The sequence below is a fragment of the Gopherus evgoodei genome, unplaced genomic scaffold, assembly GCF_007399415.2.
Source record: "Gopherus evgoodei ecotype Sinaloan lineage unplaced genomic scaffold, rGopEvg1_v1.p scaffold_45_arrow_ctg1, whole genome shotgun sequence".
Taxonomy (NCBI): domain Eukaryota; kingdom Metazoa; phylum Chordata; order Testudines; family Testudinidae; genus Gopherus; species Gopherus evgoodei.
In genome coordinates, this window is record NW_022060066.1 from 1,562,397 (window position 1) to 1,585,431 (window position 23,035).

A 23,035-nucleotide genomic window follows, 5' to 3' on the forward strand; every position below is an offset into this window, starting at 1 on the left:
GGAATCACACCCCTAGCTGATTGTGTAGACATACACTAAGTGTAAGGTGTTAGTCAACTATTGGAAAGGGCCTCCTCCCTCTCCCTCTAGGGAGATAAGTTCTACAACCCAGAGAGACCTGTTGTGTGAAATGCCGATTCCATTGTACCACAACAGTAGTGACAGATTCTGAAATAATCTTAACAATTACTAAAGGGAAACCCCATGTGCCAGACTTGATAGACGGACAGGTTTACTGAAGAATGAATAGAGTGACCAAAGGATGTTACCACTGTGTTTATCGACTTTGCAGCCAGTTTTGACTCACTGCATCAACCAGCGCTGTGGATACCGCTTCACCAGTGTGGGGTGCCTGAGGGCTTAGTGTGCCACACAGAGGAACAGTTCCATGGTACATTCACCTGTATGAGGGTCAACGGTTGTATTACAGACTGGTTTTCAGTAGAATCAGGGGTGCGTCAGGTATGCAATCTCTCACCCTTTGGTATTTAATGGTATAATAGATGATCTGATGACTGAAGCCCAAGGAGGAGGTGCACTATTTAAAGATTCATCTTTAATGGATCTTGAATATAATATGAGAATGATATTGCCTTAATTGGAGAGACTACTGACCAAAGCTGAGAAAAATTGCTTACTCTATGATGATAAAACCAAAGCCTATAAAGTGGAAATGAATGACCTGGTGATGCACATGTAGATAGCAATGACCTTGAATGGGTGAATAGTTTTATCTCTCTGAGTAGCTGGTTGGCAACAGGAGGTTCTCTTTGCAAAGAAGTCACACATCTGATCAGTCTTGTGTCACTGGCATTTCAGCATCTTCAAAGCCTCTGTTTGGTTGGCAGAATGTCTACCTGATCACTAAGAGATGAGTGTCTTAGTGTCACCATTGCTGCATTAGTGTGATGTGTATCTCCTGCTGCTGATGTACTGCTGATTTATACAATGTGAACAGCTTCAGCAGGAGAGTGTGAGAAAAGCCTTGCCCTAAATTACTTTATGGCCCAGAGATTAAAACACTTGGGGGGGGTGTAACTTCAAATCTCTTCTTCACAGCAGGCAGAGGTGGGAAGTGAATGAGTTTCTCCCACATCTGAGTACCCCAACCAATAGGCTAAAGGGATTGGGTGTGGGTGCTACAGGTCGATATGCTGGATTGTAATTTCGACACCCCCTTCCCCCATTAACTAAAATATTTGGCAAATAGATGTCAAATGTGCAATAGTACTGGGTCAACCAATATTGCTTATTGATGGGTGCAAGAAAACAATGTTTCATCCCCTACTTTTCCCCACAATCTCATGCCATCTATTTACTTCATTTACATTGTGGCTAGCATCTTCAAAGTACCATATAGGGGAGAAAATAATTTGCTATTTGATTTTCTAGCTCCTTGAGTGCTTCAAAAATCTGACCCTGTCACTAAAATTGGATACCTAATTCCATTAGGCTCCTCTGGTAATCCAAGCCTCAATTCTATCATTCTCATGCATGGTAAATCACTGCATAAGGACTGACCCAGTGTGGTGTTACTGGTAGCTTGTTACAGAGAGTGAACTCCAGGGATCTTGTCCCAAGGGGAACAGGACACCATTTAAACAGCTCTCAAGAATCACTTCTTAGTCTTGGAGTCAGATGGGGACAGGTTCTTTGCTCCACTCCCAGTGCTAACTGAACCTCCCTTGTTAGATGTAAGTGTTTGGGGTAAAGAAGAGTTGATATCCTGAGGTGCTGTATTGCGGAGTCAAATAGAGAGACTAGACAGACAAATCGGTAAGCAGGTAAATAGATTAAGACAACAGAAAGAGAAAAGCACAGGTCAGAATGATCTCACCATGTTTATGATCCACATTAAAAAGGGAGGTGAGTTGATCCATATTTTTATTCCTTTATAAAAAAAAAGTTTATCCTTTCCATTCCAAAGAACCAGATTTTATCCCTTCTTATCTAGGGGCAGGTCTGTCTACTGAGTCTCATTGACTTCTACCTGCTCACACAGCGACAAGGTAGGAGAGGTGATATCTTTTATTGGACCAACTTCTGTTGGTGAGACAGACAAGTTTTTGAGCCATACAGAGCTCTTTTCTCTCATCCACAGAAGTTGGTCCAATAAAAATATCATCTCACCTGCCTTATCTTTTGAATGTCCTGGGATCAAGACAGCTACAGCTACACTGCGTGCGCACACAGAGTAAGTTACAGCACAGGGACTATGGTTGGAAACCCAGCTGCTACTTGAATCACTCATCTCTTTCTGTCTCTCTTGGCAGCACTGAGAAAGTTCATTTGTTACACGTTATCTGTAATTTTTATTTTTTGGAGAGTGTGGTATGTGTGTGGTTTATGGGACTGGAGAGGAGAAGACATTGAGTTTTAATAAGAATGTAGCAATGGCCCTACTTGTTCAGACCAATAGTCCCCTAATTCAGTATACTGTCTCCGAATAGTGGTCCATGATAGATGTTTCAGAGGGAGTCAACAAAACATTGCAATTTATTGAGTTATCTATCCCCTGTTGTCCAGTCCCAGCTGATTAGCAGTCAGCAGATTAGGGACACCCAGAGCACGGGGTTGCATCCCTGACCATCTTGGCTAATAGCCATTGAAGGATCTATCCTCCATGGAGTTATCTAATTTTTTTTTAATCCAGTTATACTTTTGGCCTTCCCAACATCCCCTGGTAATGAGTTCCACAAGCTGATTGTGTATTTTGTAAAAGGTATTTCCTTATGTTTGTTTAAAACTTGCTGCCTATTAATTTCAGTGGGTGACCCCTGGTTTGTATGGTATGTGAAGGAATATAACATTCCCTTATTCACTTTTTCCACATCATTCATGATTTTGTAGACCTCTATCATGTCATTTTAATCTCTCCTTATATGGGAGCTGTTTCATACCAATGTTGCCCTTCAATTTTAATATATCTTTTTGTAGGTGGGCCAACTACAACTTGTGGCAAATTGCCGGCACTATTATGATGGGTCTCGCGCTTTCTCTCCTTTGCGGGGGGGTTCAGGGCACCATTTCTTGCCCCTGAATTGGAATATTAATTGCCCCACTATTGTCCTTGAGGAAGGGAGTGGAGAGGGAGTGATCTGGGCCCGCCCTCTACTCCAGGTCCCACCCCAGGGGCCCTGAGTATAGTGGTGAACCACTTGAACTAGAGGTTCCTTCCCCTGGGCTACTTCCCTCTCCTGCCCTTCAGCTTGTGAGGGACTTCTTGCCCTCCCTCTGCATAAGCCAGGTGCCCCTTAGCTAGGGTCTTGGACTTCTTAGCCCACCGCAACACTCCTTCAAACTTTCCTCTGCTTCTCTTCAAACTGTTCTCTGCTCCAACTCCTTCAGACTGTTCTCTCCTCCAATACCAATCCTTTCTGCTCCAACTCCCACACTGTCTGATTGAAGCAGGGTTTTTTATCTTGTGACTGACTGCAGGTGCTCTAATTGGCTTCAGGTGCTCTAGTTAATCTATAGCAAACTTTCTTCCCCTTACAGGGAATAAGGCTCCCTTCTAACACTCTCCTGCTGCCCTCTGGCCATGCTGTATCACAAACTGCACACATAATTCAAGGTGTGGACATACCATGCATTTGTATAGTGGCATTCTGATATTTTCTGTCTTATTATCTATCCCTTTCTTAATGGTTCCCAACATTCTGTTAAGGTGTTTTTTGATATCCCCTTTCACTGAGCAGATGTTTTTAGAGAACTATCCACAATGATGCCAAGATCTCTCTTTTTAAGGGATAATAGATAATTTAGATCTATTCATTTTTTTATGTATGTATGGGATCATGTTTTCCAATATGCATTACACTGCATTCATCAACACTGAATTTCACCTGTCATTTGTCACTCAGTTACCCAGTTTTGTGAGATTCCCCTTGTAACTCTTCGCAGTTTGTTTGGGCTTAACTATCTTGAGAAATTTTGTATTGTATGCAAACATTTTGTGTGATTTAATAGTTTTTTTCCAGATCATTTGTGTCTGTATTGAAGACAAGTGTTCCCAGTAAAGATCTTTGCCAGGGGCCAGCAATTTACTTCTATCTACTGTGAAATTTCCCTTCACACAGAATCTGCCTGTGTTTACATTCAGGTTCTGGTACAAAGTCAATCTCTGTGCTTAGGTATTTGTCTCATGAGTTGATAATGAAGGCATGGCGATTTTCTCTCTAAGGTCATATGGGGAGAAAAAATAGATGGGACATTGGAGAGAGCATTGGCTTCATTCCCATTTCCATTGAAAACTAATGTTAAAATAACCACTGAAGTCCGTGGGGGCAGGATAGATTCTCTTCTATATGTAAAGCCTGATATTCAGACATGCAGAATAATGAGTCAAAAGTCCCATTGAGTCGGAGTTTAAATGACTTAGGAACAACAGTCCCATTAATTTCTATCAGTCCCCTCTTTTCAAATTTATGTCACGGTGCTGAGAGAATGTTTGCTGGCCCCATTCATTTCTTTTTCTTGAAAAATCCTGATGATTTTAATAGATATGACTCCAAACATACACTACAGATATTAAAGAGTGTTTTCAATAAAATTGTCTAGAATAACTGACAAAATGTAATAGAGAAAGATTATTTTTATAGATTTGGCCAGTTGCCCAGCTATTGCAAATTGTCCATAGCGCCATTGGAGTCAATCTTCCAGACCCCATGCTGGTCTAACTCAGTTGTAGCTCTGTTGAAATCATATGACCAGATTGAAGCGCGAGTGTGGGAATGCCTTCACAGCCTTGTGGTTAGAACCCTAACCCCAGATGCAGAAGTCCCAGGATCCAGTAACTCTGCTGCACTGCCTCTTTTATTAGGTATCCACAGCGGAACAGGGTCAAGAGGAGAGGCAGAGGGAGCCCCACAGCAGACTGTCCCTTAGTCACTGGTGGGACCTGATGCTGGGATTTAGGCATCGAAAGGGGCAGTTAGATGCCCAAGTCCTTTTGTGTATCCAGCCCATATTGTCAATTTAAAACACACAAATTCCATCCAGCCTCTCTCTCTCTCTCTCTCTCTCGCAATTTACTCTGTTTAAAACATACCTTTTACAGGCTGGAATAGGGCTCTCCTTACATGCATGCTACTTGTCTGAGGATGTGCACATGTTGTTGCAATTTACTTTTATGAGAAGTGTTAATTTAATTTTTTTCTGGTCTTCTAGATCAAAGATATTCTAAATAAATCCCAATGGAAAATCAAACCAAAGTGACTGAATTTATTCTGCTGGGACTTTCCAATGATCCACAGGTACAGATTTTCCTCTTCTTGATGTTTTTAGTTATTTACCTGGTTACTCTGGTTGGGAACATATTGATCATGCTGGTGATAAGAGCTGATTCTCACCTTCACACACCTATGTATTTCTTCCTCTTCCATTTATCCTTTGTTGATATCTGCTATTCCTCCATCACAGTGCCTACAATGCTAATGAACTTCCTAGCAAAGCACAAAATTATTTCGGTCAATGGCTGCATTACCCAGATGTTCTTCTTTATCCTCTTAGCTGGTACAGAAGTTTTCATTCTTTCAGCAATGGCTTATGATCGCTACGCTGCCATCTGTGACCCATTGTATTACATGGAGATGATGAGCAAAGAGATCTGTGTTCAGCTGGTGAGTGGGGCATGGACCGTAGGGTTATTATATGCCCTGCTTAACACGGTTTTCACCTTCAAGTTGCATTTCTGTGGGCCCAATCAAATCCGTCATTTCAGCTGCGAGCTCCCTCCCCTATTACAACTGTCCTGCACTGATACCTTCACCAGTCAAGTGGTGCTTCTTGCTTCTGCTGTGATACTTGGAGCGATCTCCTTCCTCCTCACCCTGATCTCCTACATTCACATCATCTCCACCATCCTGAGGATGCCCTCTGTGCAGGGCAAGCGAAAAGCCTTCTCCACATGCAGCTCCCACCTGATTGTGGTTGGTTTGTTGTACCTGGCAGCTTTCATCCAGTACACAAAGTCCAGATCAGTCTCCTCTGTGGCTGTGGATGAAATAGTCTCCATCCAGTACAGCATCTTGACTCCCATGCTAAACCCCATCATCTACACCCTGAAAAACGAGGAGGTGAAAACAGCTCTAAGGAATTTATTGGGAAAATTTCTCAAGTAATGTTGAACATAGAACTGTGGGTAACTAGTGTTGTGATAAATGAGGGGTGGAGGGAGTTCCCTTTTGTGGATACCCAGCCAAACAGTAGCTATAAAATCCCTCTTAGAAGCTATTCTCTAATTGCTCTACCCATAAAGGATTAATATGTCTCACTGCTATGCATAGGTAAAAGGAAGTGAGCAGGCACCTGGCCAAAAGATCCAATGGGAAGGCTATAACTTTTTAAAACTGAAAAACAACTCACCTATTGTCTGTCTGTTGTAATTCTCCTGGAGAGAAGCACACAGGGCAGATTTATGCTGTGAAAAACTTGGGCCAGGTATGAAAAAATCATCAGTATCATACCTAGAAACTACATTCATTTAAACACCAGATATGTAAGTCGATTAGGAAATGTCTAGGAATATGTGATTAGTTTTATCCCTTTTATTTCTTGATGGCTTGTGGATTCCTCTATGTGCTAACTGTTGTCAGATGCCTACCGGTGTGGTGCTCTGCTCTGCTCAATGTTGATATCACTCGGCTGCGTGCGTGTGTTCCCTATGTGTGCTGTCCCAGCTCTTTGAAGATAGCTGACATAGCAGACCCAAAAGGAACCCCCAATGACCACAGACTCTAGTAAGGTACGAAGGCACATCGGCCAGGTTTATTGTCGAAGAGAAACACAGTCTCCAGCTCCCCGGCAAATGTAGTCCAAGGTGGTGCTAAGGTGCAGCTAGCCAGTACATATGTGCTTCCTGACAATGGACTCAGCTCAGTCAGTGGTGGGACTTTCCACTGCCCCCTCGGCTGGACAAAGATACCGCCCCAGGGATGCATTCTTATACACAGGTACAAACAAGTTACACGTCATTCCTGACGTATTGAGGTGCAACCGCTCTACGTAGCAAGGTACAACCCCTCTACGTAGTAAGGTGCCGCCTCTCATCTTGTACATGTTGGTGCGAACAAAACAACTCTATCCATCATAGTACCCTTTTGCCCCTATCATTGGGTTAGGTCAGCCTGTTCCTTGTTATCTGTGCGGAATGTACAGTATTAGTGTGTCCTGGTACCGTGTTTATGCTTCAATACACTATGTGGATATATGTTTATGCAACATCAGCCCTTTTCTTGCAAGCTTCCGTGAGCAGGGCCTGCCTCTTGCTCACAGCTTAACTTTGCTTTATGTTAGCAAAGTCTTGACCATTACTTTAGTTCAGGCCTCATGCCTCATACTGGGCCTTTGATACCAAGGTTTATATCTCAGGGCCTCTGCTTACTATATTAACCACGGTGTTTTTGGTTTGCTTGTAAAATTTTAAGCTAGACCTCAAGAAAGCTATTCTTGGTGCTTAATCCTTGTAATTGGTCTTTTAAAATCAAGCAATAGCTGAATTCCCAGATGTATTTTCTTTCCTTTTAAAAAAAAATAAAATTTACCTTTTTTAAGAACAGAATTGAATTTTTGTGTCTTAGGTTTGTGCATATGTTGTTTAATTAGCTGGTGGCAACAGCTGATTTCCTTTTTTTTTTTTCTCAGATCTTTCTTGAATGGGTGTGTGTGAAAGGGCTTGAGGGTACCAAACAGGAAGGAATTCCCAAGTGGGCCTTGCTGGGCTTTCAAAGGGGTTCTGCACTTGGGTAGTGCCAGAATCAACCAATCCAAGGGCAGAGAGAAGCTGTAACCTTGGGAGTTTAATACAAGTGTGGAGTGGCCAGTGTTAATTTTAGAATTCTTGCGGGCCCCACCTTCTGCACTTGAAGTGCCAGAGTGGGGAATTAGCCTTGAACAGTATTTGGGACATTCTCAGCTCAGGTAGATGACTGACACTTCGGGCCAAGTCTTCCACCGCTCTAAATCAGCACTGATCCATTGAAGTCAATTGCCCAGATCCCCAGAATATGTAAATCAGCTATAGCTCTACTGGAGCCTGTGACCCTGGCAGAGAAGCTCAGGCTCAGGTTCAATCTGGAGAAATAGGGTAATTCACTCGTGTATGAAGACCAAATAAATGCTAAAAGGTTGTGGTACGTTTGAGCCAATTCACGTGTAGGTATAGATTAAAGGGACATGTTAGTGCTATTGTCTTGACTGATCAACTTGCTGATGTGCATTATACTTCATTAACTCTAGACCAAAAATATGTACAGTAAAAGCTGTTTTATCTGGTACTTCACCAGCTGGAAAGCTCTATAAACCAGCATTTATGATTTTCATTGAAATTCCAGTTTATAGTCTGGTTGGAGGGGGCTGGCAGAGGGTTGGGCCAGCAGGGGGTTTGGGGCACGGGCTCTGGAAGGGAGTTTGGGTGTGGGAGGGGACTCGGGGCAGGGGATTGGGGCATGGGAAGGGGTATAGGATCCAGGGACCACTTACCTCGAGTGGTTCCCTGCAAGCAGCGACCTGTCCTGGCTGCTCCTAGGCAGGGTGCAGGAGGCAGCTCTGCACACTGTCCCCCTGTGCCCTGAGTGCTAGCAACACAATTCCCATTGGCTGGGCACTGCAGCCAATGGGAACTGCAGGGGCGGCAGTATGCAGAGCTGCTTGCCACCCCCTCCTAGGGGTAAGTGACATAATGTGTGCTGATTTTGGTATTAATAACCTTTCATCACAGAAGTCCAGTTTATCTGGGTGCTAATAGAAACCAACTGTCTAAGAGGACTGTCTGGGGCTTCATGGTGAGCACATATTTATCGCTGACCCTGTTAAATCAAACGATAGTATATCATCAGTTTTGGGCTTGTCTGCTGACTTATGACAGTCTGACCTGATAGTGGCACGTATATTTGTGACCCATATGCAATATTATGACAGAACCAATAGATTTGATCCCCAGTTGGGGTTAGATTCACGAAGGGACCCAGGCTTCAACAGGAGAGATTGAGAGAGAGACCCACATCAGGACATCCCATGACCCCAGGGGTCAGGAACACACATGGGCGGGGGCAGATATCTGTTTAAATGATTTCTCCTCATCAAACACTTGAAGCGGTGGTCTCCTTCATCCCAGATAAGACTTCTAAGTGCTGGGATAAAAGTTATGCCAGAGCTCCTTTTCCTAATTCTGTCTCTTTGCTGGAACAAAAATAAGTGGATATAAATGGCCATGAACAAATTCAGGCTGTAAATGAAAAGAATGTTTCTCACCATCAGAGGGGTGCCGTTTCGGAACAGACTTCCAACAGGAGCTGTAGGGGGACACAACTTAATTAGTTTTAAGAGAGAGATGTATAAATGTATGAGTGTATTTCTTGTGATGGTGTGGGGGAAGGGCTCAGTAGCCATGGGGCTCACTTCTGGTTTATATCTTAGGTCCTAAAGTTCATGCTTCAGAGTTTTGGGTCAGGAAGGGGATCACCCACCAGCAATCTATATTAGGAGAGGTGTTTATTTGTCTCCTTCCTCTGAAGCATCAGGGATGGCCATGGCTGGAGATGGGCCTCTGAGGTGGCATCCAGCATTCTCTTGTTCAGATGTTTGCCTAGGCTGTTCCTACTCACATAATCAGGGACTAACTGATTGCCAACTAGCTAAGAACACAAAAACTAACAGCCAAAAAAAAAAATTAAGTGCATCATAAGCAGGAAGACTGCCCAACAACCAGTGGGGCTACTGGATGGATGACTGAGGTGCTAAAGGAGCACTCCAGGAAGATAAGACTGCTGTGGAGAAACTAAATAAATCCTTTGCATTGGTCATCACTGCAGAGGATGCGAGGGAGAATCCCATACCTTAGGTGGCAAATCAGAGGAACTGTCCCAGGTTGCAGTGTCAAACTAACTGTAGTCTGTAACTTACCATTTAAATCAGCTTCTGTACCAGATGACTGGAGGATAGCAAATATAATGCCAATTTTTAAAAAGGGCTCCAGAGGTGATCCTGGCAATTACAGGCCTGTAAGCCAAACTTCAGTACCAGAAAAATTGGTTGAAACTATAGTGAGAACAGAATTGTCAGACACATAGTTGAACATGATTTGTTGGGGAAGACTCAGTATGGGACAAGGTCCCTCATCAAAGGCTCTTAAGCAAAGTAAGATGTCATGGGATAAGAAGGAAAGTCCTCTCATGGATCAGTAATTGCTTTAAAGATAGGAAACAAAGGGTAGGAATAAATGGTCAGTTTTCAGAATGGAGAGAAGTAAATAATGGTGTCCTCCTGGGGTCTGTACTGGGACTAGTGTGGTTCAACATATTTATAAATGATCTGAAAAAAAGAGGTAAAAAGTGAGATGGCAAATTTTTCAGATAATACAAAACTACTCAAGATAGTAAAGTCCCAGGCAGACTGTGAGGAGCTACAAAAGGATCTCAAAAAGCTGGGTGACTTGGCAACAAAATGTCCAATTAATTTCAGTATTGATAAGTGACAAGTAATGCACATTGGAAAACATAATCCAAGCTATACATACAAAATGATGGTGTCTAAATTAGCTGTTACCACACAAGAAAGAGATCTTGGAATCATTGTGGATAGTTCTTTGAAAACGTCCACTCAATGTGTAGCAGTAGTCAAAAAAGCTAACAAAAAGTTGGGAATCATTAAAAAAGGGGTAGATAATAAGACATAAAATATTATAATGCCACTATACAAATCCATGGTACACCCACACCTTGAATACTGAATGCAGTTTTGGTCACCCATCTGTAAAAAATAAATATTAGTATTGTAGAAGGAGCGGAGAAGAGCAACAAAGATAATTAAAGGTATGGAACAACTTCCACATGAGGAAAGATTGAAAAGCCTGGGACTATTCAGTTTAGAAAACATATGACTAAGGAGGAGTTCTATAAAATCATGAAAATATGGCGAAAGAGCATAAGGAAATGTTATACACCCCCTCACATTTCACAAGAACTGGGAGTCACCAAATGAAATTAATAGGCAGCAGGTTTAAAACAAACAAAGGAAGTATTTTTTCACAAAATGCACAATCAACCTGTGGAACTCCTCACCAGAGGATGTTGTGAAGGCCAAGACTATAACTGGGTTAAAAAAAGAACTAGATACATTCATGGAGGATATGTCCATCAATGGCTATTAGTCGAGATGGGCAGGGATACAACTCCATGCTCTGAGTTTCCATAAACCCCTGACTGCCTCTGAATGATAGAGGATGGATCACTCAATAATTGACCTGTTCTCTTCAATCCCTCTGAAGCACCTGGCATTGGTCACCTAACATGTGATGGAGGAGCACAGGTCCCCAGGAACTCTCATCTGGCACATTTCACTTCCATTTGTTACTATTTCTATTTTATATATATATAATTTTTAATTTTCCATTTTAAAAATATTTTCTTATATACATTTTGTTTTAAATATCATTATATTATTTTTATTACATTTTATATTGATTACTTTGATGCTATAATCTTTGGTTTTGTTTTATTTTTATGTTTTTACAGTTAATTTTATTTTTATTTTATAATTTTATAATGTTTTTTTCTTATTTTAATTTATGTCCTTTTGATTTAGTTTATTTTACTTTTTTATATTGTATTTTTACTTCTATTTCTTTTATAATTTTAGAATGTTTAATATTTTAATGATATATCCTTTTCATTTATATTATTATCTGTAAGTCTATATAATTTTATTTCTTTTTAAATGTATTTGTTAAAATTATATGTATTCACAAAGCTAAATTTCACTGAAAAGAACACTGTTCCAATGGAAAGCTTTGATTTTAATGAATCAAACATGTTCCTGATGGAATGTTGTTCCACTGGAAAATTTCCAATCAGCATCCAATTTCCACTAATCCTATTGATATTGATTTTACACAGACTCTGAATACAGGGGTGAGGTAGTGATCCAAGGGTCAGGGTCTCTGGAATGTGAAAGGTTTCAGTGACCTTGAGGTTTTGGAAGACTGGATTGGTTTTGAGAACATCTCAAAGAGTTTTCCTCTGCCTAGAGCACCAATGGGAATTCTGTGGGCTTGACGTTAGTGGAGAGATGGCCCCAAGAAAACATTTATAGAGGAAATTCACAGTCTATTTATAGAGCTTAGCTCTTACTGAGGATAATTTATTAAAAGTTATTACTAGGGATAATCTTGATAAGAGATAACAGTGCAATATCTAACCTGGGTTTGTGATTTGAAGCCTGCACCTCTTCAATCACATCAACATTGTAAAGGTGTGTGGAGTTCCTGGGGTAGCTATTTGATCATGTTTGTGGATAGCAAGAAGATCCAGTTATTATGATGAACCAGGTTGTGATGCCATAGATTAAGGGTGTTGTGTTATCGATTTCCTTTTGAGAAATCTTCTATTCCTGAAGGAATGGGACACCCCAGCTCTGCTTTTAACACACAGCACTTGGATCAGAGGGAAAGCAAATAGAAATTTATTTAAGGAAGATCTGAGATTCAAATGATAGCCAAAAGAAGTATTAAAAAGAAAGGGTTACATAGACAATAAAACATCAACACGTTAGAGTCTCAACTTAGCTATAACATGATATCCTCCTGTCTATGAAGTTTAAATCAGCCAAAGTTGTTCTCCTACCAGCATTTACTTTAAACATATTCTGTAGGTGAAGGACGCAGAGTAAGTCCAAAAATTTATTGCCATCTCTCTCCTGCTGGTTTATAAACCTCCCTCTCTCAGAAGATGTTACAATCCCTTCATTGGCAATTCACTCAACTGTAAAAATGGGAGTCCATTGTGACCCATACAATACTCAATTTACCACATGTATTCAGACTGTTTATTGATTTCTGGTGACCGGCCCCAACTCACAAGCCATAAATAAAGAACATAATTTTCATAATTCCTCACATATTATCTGTATATCTCACAATGCTGATGATGACCAGTGTGACACAGGCTTTCTGTTGCCACCTTCCATGGCACCCTTTGCTGAACTAGTTTGTGGAGAGTAGACCCAGAGGATACCTCAACCATTATTCACCCTGTGTCTTCTGCCAGTTGGGAACAAGCAGCCCCTGGGTCACAACATGAGATGCATAGGGAGAGCTAGGGGCCTGAGAATGGAATCCACAAAACCCAGCACCTAGGTTGGGAGTTGCTTAATCTAGCCAAGACCAGATGCTGACATGAGGAGTGTGTACTAAGCCATGCCCCTCAAAGAGATCAGCACGAAAATCTGGGCTGCAGGGAGGTGCATTTCTCCACTGGCGAGCAACGAACTGGAAACACAAAACAGATAGTGGGAGAGAAGCTCTCCTTTAAAACTTGTAGCCCCCATGGCTAGGGACCTCACCCCAGGTGTAGGAGGAGACCCTAATTCAATTCCTCTTCCCTTGGGTTTATTCTCAGAAACAGAAAGTTAGGTTCTTAGGGAACTTACAACAAACAATTTGGTGTCTAGTGAATTGAGGATTAAGTGGAAGCTAAGTGTGTGTATGGGGGGAGGTTGTGGATCACAGCAGTGCCTAAATATGGAGTTTAGGTGCCTAAGTCCCTTGGTGGGTCTGGCCTTTGGTGACCGTCCCAGAAATCATGAAAACCTCTAAGTCCATAGGTTACTTCAAGTAAATCAGTAGGTGCCATTTTTCCCCCTCCAACTCTCCTTTCTACACACAGGTTTAGATAACTCTTATCACCTGTCACTCACTCTGAGCAAGTTACAACGCACGCCTCTGACAAACAGGTGGGCCAGATTCTGCTTCTTGGGTAGAGGGGCTGAGATTACACAATCTCCATGTCATTTCACCTTCAGTCCATTAATTCATGAAAGCCACATATTTCCTGGCAGCTTTTCTGAAGGCCAACTTGACGTCTTTGTTTCTCAGGCTGTAGATCAGGGGATTGAGCAGGGGTGTCAGGACCGTGTAGCAAAGGGAGAACACTTTGTTGAGCTCCCTCAGCTTCTCAGTTTTTGGTAAGATATAGACAATCATCAGGGTTCCATAGAAAATGGTCACCACAATGAGGTGGGAGGAGCAGATAGAAAAGGCCTTTTGTCTCCCAGTGGTGGAAGGGATTCTCAGGATGGCAATTATGATATAAACATAGGATGTCATGGTCAACAGAAATGGAGGTAAAGTGAATAAAACAGAGCCCCAAAAGGTCACAAATTCCATCTTATGGGTATCACTGCAGGACAGTTTTATCATTGGGGTGAGATCACAAAAGAAATGGTCAATTTCATTAGGGCCACAGAAAATTAACTGTGACATTAAAATTATGACAATGATAACAGCCAAAAATGCACTTATCCAAGAGCCAGCTGCTAGCTGGAAGCAGATCCTGTTATTCATACGGGTTCCATAGTGCAGTGGTTTGCATATTGCTAAATACCGATCATAAGACATCGCAGCTAGGAGGTAACATTCTGTGTTAACTAGAGAACCAAAGAAATATAATTGTATTAGGCAACCAGTTACAGAAATTGTTCTGTCCCCAGTCAGGAAACTGGCCAGCATCCTGGGCAGGATGGTGGAGGTGTAACAAGTCTCCAAGCAGGACAGGTTCCCCAGGAAGAAGTACATGGAGGTGTGAAGGTGCTGATCAGTCACAACTAGTACCATGATGAGGATGTTCGCAGCCATGGTCACAACGTAGATCACTAAGAACAGCAGGAAGAGAAAAATCTGCAGTTCAGGATGATTTCCGAATGCCAGGAGGATGAATTCTGAGATGGATGTTTGATTTCCCCATTTTATGTTTGCCTGGGTTGCATCTAAGAGTCACAGAAGAAATCAGAATAGAATTTGTAGATCACGTTTTATTTCAGTGAGCAGCCTTACACCTCACTATAGAAATATTCAAAACTTCACTACCAGGGAAGTGAGTTGCCTCAATTTGGAGCAGATTTTTCATATTCTGCTGCCCTATTTCAAACAAAACAAATTCAGACAGGTTCCTTCTTTAATGAAAGACCTGACTGGTGCTATGAATGTTTAAAAGTTCTGCTTTTATATTCTACCTCTTGAGACGAAAAATGTCCCTCTTTGGCTAGTGTCATAAACAGATAAGAAAAGTTAATAGCACAGAAGTACTTTATATCTCTTTGACTGTAAAGGGTTAACAAGTTCAGTAAGCCTGGCTGTCACCTGACCAGAGGACCAATCAGAGGACAGGATACTTTCAAATCTTGAGGGAGGGAAGTTTTTGTGCTGTGCTGTTAGTTTTGGTTGTTGTTCACTCTGGAGGCTCAGAGGGATCAGACATGCAACCAGGTTTCTCTCCAATCTCTCCAATACCGGCTCTTATAAGTTCAGACTAGTGAGTACTAAGTAGATAAAGCGAGTTAGGCTTATGATTGTTTTCTTTATTTGTAAATGTGTATTTGGTTGGAAGAAGTTCAAATGTGTATTTGGCTGAAAGGAGTTCAAATTGGTATTTTGCGGAAAAGATTTTAATTTGTACTTGTATACTTAGGCTGGGAGGGTGTTCCCAGTGTCTGTAGCTGAAAGACCCTGTACCTATTCCATTTTTTTAAAATTTACAAAGATAATTTTTACTGTTTTTTTCTTTCTTTAATTAAAAGTTTTTCTTGTTTAAGAACCTAATTGTTTTTTATTCTGGTGAGACCCCAGGGGACGGGGTCTGGATTCACCAGGGAATTGGTGGGGAGAAAGGAGGGAAGAGGGAGAGAGAGGCTGATTTCTCTCTGTGCCAGGATTACTTTCTCTCAGGAAGAGTCTGGGAGGGGGAAAGAGAAGGAGGGAGGAAGGTGAATTGTCCTCTCTGTTTTGTGATTCAAGGAGTTTGAATCACACAGTGATCTTCCAGGGTAACCCAGGGAGGGGAAGCCTGGGAGAGGCAACGGTAGGGGAAAGGGTTTACTTTCCTTGTGTTAAGATCCAGAGGGTCTGGGTCTTGGGGGTCCCCGGGCAAGGTTTTGTGGGGACCAGAGTGTACCAGGCACTGGACTTCCTGGTTGGTGGCAGCGCTACAGGTTCTAAGCTGGTAATTGAGCTTAGAGGAATTCATGCTGGTACCCCATCTTTTGGAGTCTAAGGTTCAGAGTGGAGAATTGTACCATGACAGCTAGGTTTCCAGAACAGTGTAGATATATCCATAGCAACTAACCCAGGATTTGTGAATTCCTTGATTTTCAAGGCACCTAAATGTTAGGTGTTGCAACAACGATTGTTGTAATGTCCAAATCCCTTTGTGGATCAGGGCCTAAGGGTTAGATTTATAAAGAGTATTTGGATGCTTAATGGAATTTTCAAAAGCATTTTGGTGTCTGTTTCCCATTGACGTCAATGAATTTTAGGCCCCTAGGTTATTTTGAAAACCCACTCAGCACCTAAATATCTTTACAAATCTGGCCCTAAGTGCTTATATAGGGAACAAATATTTGGTAGTGGTCACTTGAGTCAAGCAAGTATAAAATGATCCAGTGGTTGGAAGTTGAGGATAGATAAATTCAGAATGGATATAAGACAGGGGTAGGTAACCTATGACACTCATGCCAAAGGCGGCACGCGAGCTGATTTTCAGTGGCACTCATGCTACTCAGGTCCTGGCCACCGGTCCAGAGGACTCTGCATTTTAATTTAATTTTAAATGAAGCTTCTTAAACATTTTAAAAACCTTATTTACTTTACATACAACACTAGTTTAGTTATATATTATAGACTTATAGAAAGAGATCTTCTAGAAAATGTGAAAATGTGTTACTGGCATGCAAAATCTTAAATTAGAGTGAATAAATGAAGACTCGGCACACCACTTCTGAAAAGTTGCTGACCTCTGATATAAGGCATACATTTTTAACAGGGAGGGCAATTAACTATTTACACAAACTTACCAAGTTTTGTGGTGGATTCTCCATCACTGGCAATTTTTAATTTCAACTGCATATTTTTCTAAAAGGCCTTTCTCCAGTTCTATCAGGAACTATTTTGCAGAAGTTCTATGGTCTGTGTTTACACAGGAGGTCAGATGATCATAGTAGCATTCAGGTCTTGGAAATTATAAGTCTTTGAAAGTTTGTCTTTGCATTTTGCCATCTGGTTTCAAAAAGAAAGAGTGGGTAAAGGTTGCTTTACCTTTAAGGCTGATCTGGATGTTCTCTTATCTCTGATCTGACCCCTGTTCAGTCAACATTTTGGAAACCAGAATATTTGCTGCACTCTCTGCCTTCAGTCATTGTTTGCTTCACTTGCTTCCATTCTCTCAGCAGACAGCCAGGGTCCTGACATCCCGCTTGACTTGCGTTGTATGAAGTGCCGAAGAGCCTGCATCTCTTCTGATTCATTATTTATCCTTCATGTAAGAAAGAGGAATTTCCCTTGGCATTTTGTCTGATGGGTGGTTGAAATTAACCAAAAGCTAATCACATCTGGATTCTCTAGACTGTATTAACAGTGATGGGAATGGAGTCAGCTCTTAGCCTCAAAGGGGAAATTATGGAGTGGGAAGAATGGCTAACCTCCAAAGGCGTTTCAGGTGGATAAGATGACAGCTCAAGTAACTGTGACACAACACTTCACCAAGTCATGAAGATAAGTTTAGTGGGGGTGATCCTGAATATTTTGTTCAACTAATAGTTAGATGTAGTCTAACAGTCACAGAATCTAAACAGAACAGAGTAGGGTCTCTACCTAAGAAATGGAGTTGGATGGAGTGAGAAAGGACATACCTTCTGTGTGTGTGTGTAAAGGAGGTCAAATCTATCACGTTTCTTTTTGACATGTGTAATCCTTCTTAACTATTCTCGTGTGAAAAAGATATGTTAGCAGGATTGCTAAATTAGTGGATCATTGTATAACCAGAAATAACATATTGGGCCTATATTTTTATATATGGACTACTGAACTTGGGTTTATGTTATATTGTATGGATGGATTTACATACATATAATGCCATCGTTTAGGGCCAGATTCTTTTCTTAGTTATGTAAGTGGAGATGTAGTGTAACACCTGTGACTTCAATTGATTTATTCTATACTTATAACAGTATAACTGATAGCAGAATCTGCTACTTATGTTCTAACTACAGTCTCAATGAATTTAAAGAGACAAAAATGTTTCTGTTGAAATAAAATGTCACTGATTTGGGATAAACTACTATTTTTTGTTTTAGCTTTTCTGGAAACTGACTCGTTTGATTTCAGTCTATCTATCAAATCATTAACAAATAATGATATTTTTTTCTAGTATATGCCAAATATAAACACAATTCAACTTTTGTTAGTTGTTTTATGGTGTAACATCCCCTATGTATATATGTGGTTATCTGGTGGCCACTACTTGGAATAACTTCATCTTTTTCACTTCTTAAATTGTACATCCATCTTGTTTTCAATATAATTGTATTATACACCCTCTTCTCATCTCTTTCTCCTCTCTCAGACTTTCTAGTATGATTTATAAATTGGAATTTCCCAGTCTTCAGCTGCCAACTTCTGATTCCCTCTTTCACTTTTTATTTTATTTTATTCTCTGTAAAAGTTGTCATAGCAAATTGTTCTGTGTATAAATGCAAACTTACAATAAGAGATTATACATTCTATTAAAAAACTGATGTTTCTTTCTGTCTTTCCAAGTTGCCCATTTCAGATGGCATTTCAGTGCCTAACTCCTTTAGGCTCCTTTGGAAATTCCAGGCAACATCTAGATTGTTGCCAAATCCTGCAATATTTTATTCTAAAAAGCCCCAGCTTCTGAAGGCTTGTGAATACAAGAGAATCTCAGTGTTCTGCTAAAAATAAAGTACATTTGTAGCCCATGTGGTTTGAAGAAAAGCTTCAAAATGTAGCCTCCTGAAAGCTCAAAATCCATAAAACCTTCTTCTTCTTCTTCTTCTTCTTCTTCTTCTTCTTCTTCTTCTTCTTCTTCTTCTATTAAACAAAGCAGTGGCAGAACCTATCCAAAGACATATACATTCACACAGAGAAAAAACACTCTCATGCATACACAAACATATATTGCCAACCGCAAACATTCAGAAATTATGTCAGACCCCCAAAATCTCAGGATGTGGGCTTCAAAATCATGAGATTAGAAAAAAACCCAGATGCTTTTCATTTGCCTTCTTGTTTCTCAGATTTTAAGGTTCACTCAGGTCACATTTTCTCCACAGCCATGATCACAACTGCAGCATTGTCACATAGAAAGTGAAATGCAGCTCTGGAAATGGGCAATGTGTGTCCACACCCCACTTATGTCCCAATTAGGGTTTAAGGGTATGTCTATACTGTAATCGGAGGGCAGGAGTCCAGCATGTATAGACATATACACACTAGTTTTGATCTAGCTAGTTTGGGCACCGATAGCAGTGAAGCCATGGCAGGATGGGCTGGCCATGCCTGTTCAGAACCCTGGCTATGCATTGGGGTGGATAGCCCACACTGAAGTCCATGCCACCACAGTTTCACCGCAATTGGTTCTCATGCTTGCTAGATTAATTGAACAATAGAAATGTAAGTCAGGAAGGGACCTTGAGAGGTCATCAAGTCCAATCCCCTGAGCTGAGGCAGGACCAATTAACTCTAGTCCAGACCTGGCAGGTGACTGGCCAATCTATTCTTAAAAACCTCCAGGGATGGGGATTTCACAATCTCTCTTGGAAGCCTTTTCCACAGTTTAACTACACTTATAGATAAAAAGTTTTTTTTTCTGGTATCTAACCTAATTTCCCTTGCCGATGATTAAGCCCATTTCTTTGTGTCCTCTCTTCAGTGGACATGGAGAAAAATTGATCCCTGTCCTCTTATTAACATCTCTAAACATATCTGAAGTCTGTAATCAGGTCCCCCCATCAGTCTTTTTTTCTCAAGACTAAACATAACCAATTTTTAACTGTTTTTCACAGGGTGGGTTTTCTCAACCTTTTATCATTTGTGTTGCTCTCCTTTGAACTCTCTCAGTTTATCCACATCTTTCCTAGAGTGTGGCATCCAGAACTGGACACAGGACTCCAACTGAGGTCTCACCAGTGCTGAGTAGAGCGGACAATTACCTCTCATGTCTTACGTACCACACTCCTGTTCATAGATCAGAAAGATATTTGTCTTTTTCACAACTCCATCACACGGTTGACTCATATTCAATTTGTGATCCACTATAACCCCCACTTGCTTTTCAGTAGTACTACCACTTAGTCAGTTATTATGCGTTTTTTAATTGTGCATTTGATTTTCCTTCCTAAGTGTAGTATGTTACATTTTCCTTTATTCAATTTCCTTATGTTGATTTCAAATCAATTATCTAATTTGCCAAAGTCTAATATGAATTCTAATCCTGTCCTCCAAAGTGCTTGCAATCCTTTCCAGCTTGGTGGTATCTGCAAATTTTAGAAGCTTACTCTGCAGTCCTATATTCAAGTCATTAATGAAAATATTTAATAGTACCAGACCCAAGACTGACCCCTGCAAGATTCCATTGGATAAACACTCCCTGTTTTACAGCAAACCATTGATAACTACTCTTTCAGTAATGTCTTCCCTAGTTTGCTTATGAGAATGTCATGTGGCACTGTATCAAAAATCTCACTAAAATCAACATATATTATGTTTACTGCTTCCTCCCATCCTCTAGGCTAGTACCCTATCAAAGAAGGAAATAAGGTTGGTTTGGCATGATCTGTTCTTGGCAAATCTATGCTGGCTCTTAGTTATAACCCTTTTATCCTCTAGATGCTTATGCATTATTTAATAATTTCTTGTCCCAGTGTCTGTCCAGATATCAAAGTTAGATTGACTGGTCTATAATTCTCCAGGTGGTCTTTGTACTCCCTTTTAAAAGCTAGATACTATTATTTTTCCTTCTCCAGTACTCTGGGACATCAATCATCCTCCATGAGTTCTCAAAGATAATTGCTAATAAGTATCCTAGGATGGATTTCATCAGGTTCCTGCCAACTTGAGTACATTACTAATATTGTTTGGCTCATTCTTTCCCTATTTTGGGTTGTGTTCCTTCCTCCTTGTTGTTAATAGTAATTGTGTTGTGTATGTGGTGATTATTAACCTTTTTAGTAAAGACCGTGACAAAATAAGCATGGCTTAACCATGTCTTTTAAGGGTGTGCACACAGCAGATGGAGAAAACTAGTTAATTAGACCCAGTGTTCAGATTACTGCAAGGTCTCAAAATATTTTCTTGAATTTGAATATCCCCAGACATTGGATCTGGGTTTTGTGTCTTGGAACCACTACTACTGAAAACTGAAATGAGGAGATTTTCATTGAAACATCCAGATTTCTTCTTCTTCATAGAATCTTAGAACACCAGGGTTGGAAGGGACCTCAGGAGGCCATCTAGTCCAACCCCCTGCTCAGATCAGGACCAATCCGTAGACAGATTTTTGTCCTAGATTCCTAAATGGCCCCCTCAAGGATTGAATTTATAACCCTGGGTTTAGCAGGCCAATGTGCAAAACACTGAGCTATCCCTCCCCACCCATTCTTCTGTGAACAATAACAACCTTCACTCCAATCACTTATAGGCTGAAAACCTGAGCACAGAATTGAGAAGTTAGAACTGACCAGATTTGTTTTAACATCTTCATAAATATGTTAATAAATAAAATACCAGAGTTCAGATTGCATTGATTCCTTGGAAACTGTGTTATGTCTTTCGTATGATTATTTAGGAATCAGTGAAGTGTTTGTGAAAATATTCATGAGTGACATGACTGTGTAGAAATCTGGAAAAGTTGAACTAAGAGTAACAAACAGAATACCATCTCCCTGAGTCTTCAGAGAGCCAGAACCAATCATCCTGAGAGGGGAAGCTTGCCTGAGTCTGATTGATGCAGCAACATCTACATGAGTCTGCAGAGGACCTGAAACAATCGCTTTTGGATGGAGAAGCTTTGTTGTTCACAAAACCTTATTTTCTGAACCTTATTTTCCTTTTCTTGGAAAATTTTCAACAAGTTCTAATTTAGGCACCTTTGAAGATCCATCCTCGTTTGTTCCAATTTACTGTGAACAATTAGGAATCTATGAGAGATACCCAGAATATTTCTGATGCATTATATGCTTTATTTATTTGAAAGTTCAATGTCGAGCACAAAAGAAGGTTGTGCTTTGTTATTACAAAAATCCCAGGGCCAGTGATACAGATATTAACTAGCAAAAGAAGAAGATCCCATTACAAATAATAGGCCAGGTTATGATCTCGGTGGGACGCCAAAGGACCAGCTCCCCAGCTGGATTAAATCATTGGCTTCTTTGGAGACAATTGGCCAGATTCCTACCTGGTGTAAATCTGTGTCATTTCTTGGGAGGCCACTAGCTTAATCAGATAGAAAAGAAAATGTGTATAGCTCGAGTCTAAAACTGCAATCAGCCTAGCCTCCCATGTGTCATGTTCTAATTGTCTCCACATTTATTCCAAACAAATCCAGTTTTATGCTTAAGGAGATGAGCTTCCATTATCACCACTTGCTATTCTGAAGTAAATTGATCTAACTGCATTGACCCAATGGAACCAGATCCCCAGCTGGTGTAATTGGCCTTAGCTCCACTGGAGTACATGGTCCGGATCCCCCGCTGGTGTGAATGGGTGTTACCATTGGAGCCAGTGGTCCAGATCCCCTGCTGGTGTGAATTGGTGTAACCATTGGAGTCAATTGCCATGATCGCCTGCTGGTGTGCATGGGTGTAACCATTGGAGTCCAAGGGCCAGATTCCCAGCTGAAGTATATCAGAGTAGGCCTACTGATGTGAGTGCAGATTTACCCCAGTTGAGTATCCAGGCATAGTGCTGAGCAGGGTGAGAAATATGAAGTGGAACAGATTGGGTGCATGACATCGACAGAGCCCTAATGTGCATCCCCATGTCCATTAGTGTTCTGTTAATATCATGCAGGAGGGGGGAGATGAGGTTTGTTCTGACTCAAGGATGCCCCAACCACTTGTGTCTCTTCCAAGATCCTCCCTTTGCTGCCAGTTACATTCAATCTTGCTGAGTTGAGATGCCCCCTGCTATGTTCTTCTGTATAGTTTCATCGATTGCAAGGTCAGAAGGGACTACTGTGATCATCCAGTC

General features: G+C 41.0%; 2 protein-coding genes across 2 annotated transcripts; one reads left to right on the forward strand and one right to left on the reverse strand.

The window, feature by feature from the left end:
- Window positions 1-5,195: 5,195 nt before the first annotated feature.
- LOC115642812 (olfactory receptor 5V1-like) lies at window positions 5,196-6,122 on the forward strand. The gene has a single exon (XM_030546512.1). It carries the CDS (start codon window positions 5,196-5,198, stop codon window positions 6,120-6,122), a length of 927 nt encoding a protein of 308 aa, XP_030402372.1.
- Window positions 6,123-13,801: 7,679 nt separating this feature from the next.
- LOC115642771 (olfactory receptor 11A1-like) lies at window positions 13,802-22,623 on the reverse strand. Its single transcript, XM_030546479.1, has 2 exons — window positions 22,557-22,623; window positions 13,802-14,760 (listed from the first exon to the last, which is right to left on the reverse strand). The coding sequence occupies exons 1-2, from the start codon at window positions 22,621-22,623 to the stop codon at window positions 13,802-13,804; spliced, it is 1,026 nt and encodes a 341-aa protein (XP_030402339.1).
- Window positions 22,624-23,035: the final 412 nt, after the last annotated feature.

Excerpts from the sequence above, each read along its gene's own strand:
- LOC115642771 (XM_030546479.1), bottom strand. The coding sequence starts at position 22,623 with ATGGCAATTGACTCCAATGGTTACACCAATTCACACCAGCAGGGGATC. Across the intron at positions 14,761-22,556 it reads CTGGACCACTGGCTCCAATG|ATGCAACCCAGGCAAACATA; the intron begins GTAACACCCATT and ends TGTGACTCTTAG.
- LOC115642812 (XM_030546512.1), top strand. The coding sequence starts at position 5,196 with ATGGAAAATCAAACCAAAGTGACTGAATTTATTCTGCTGGGACTTTCC.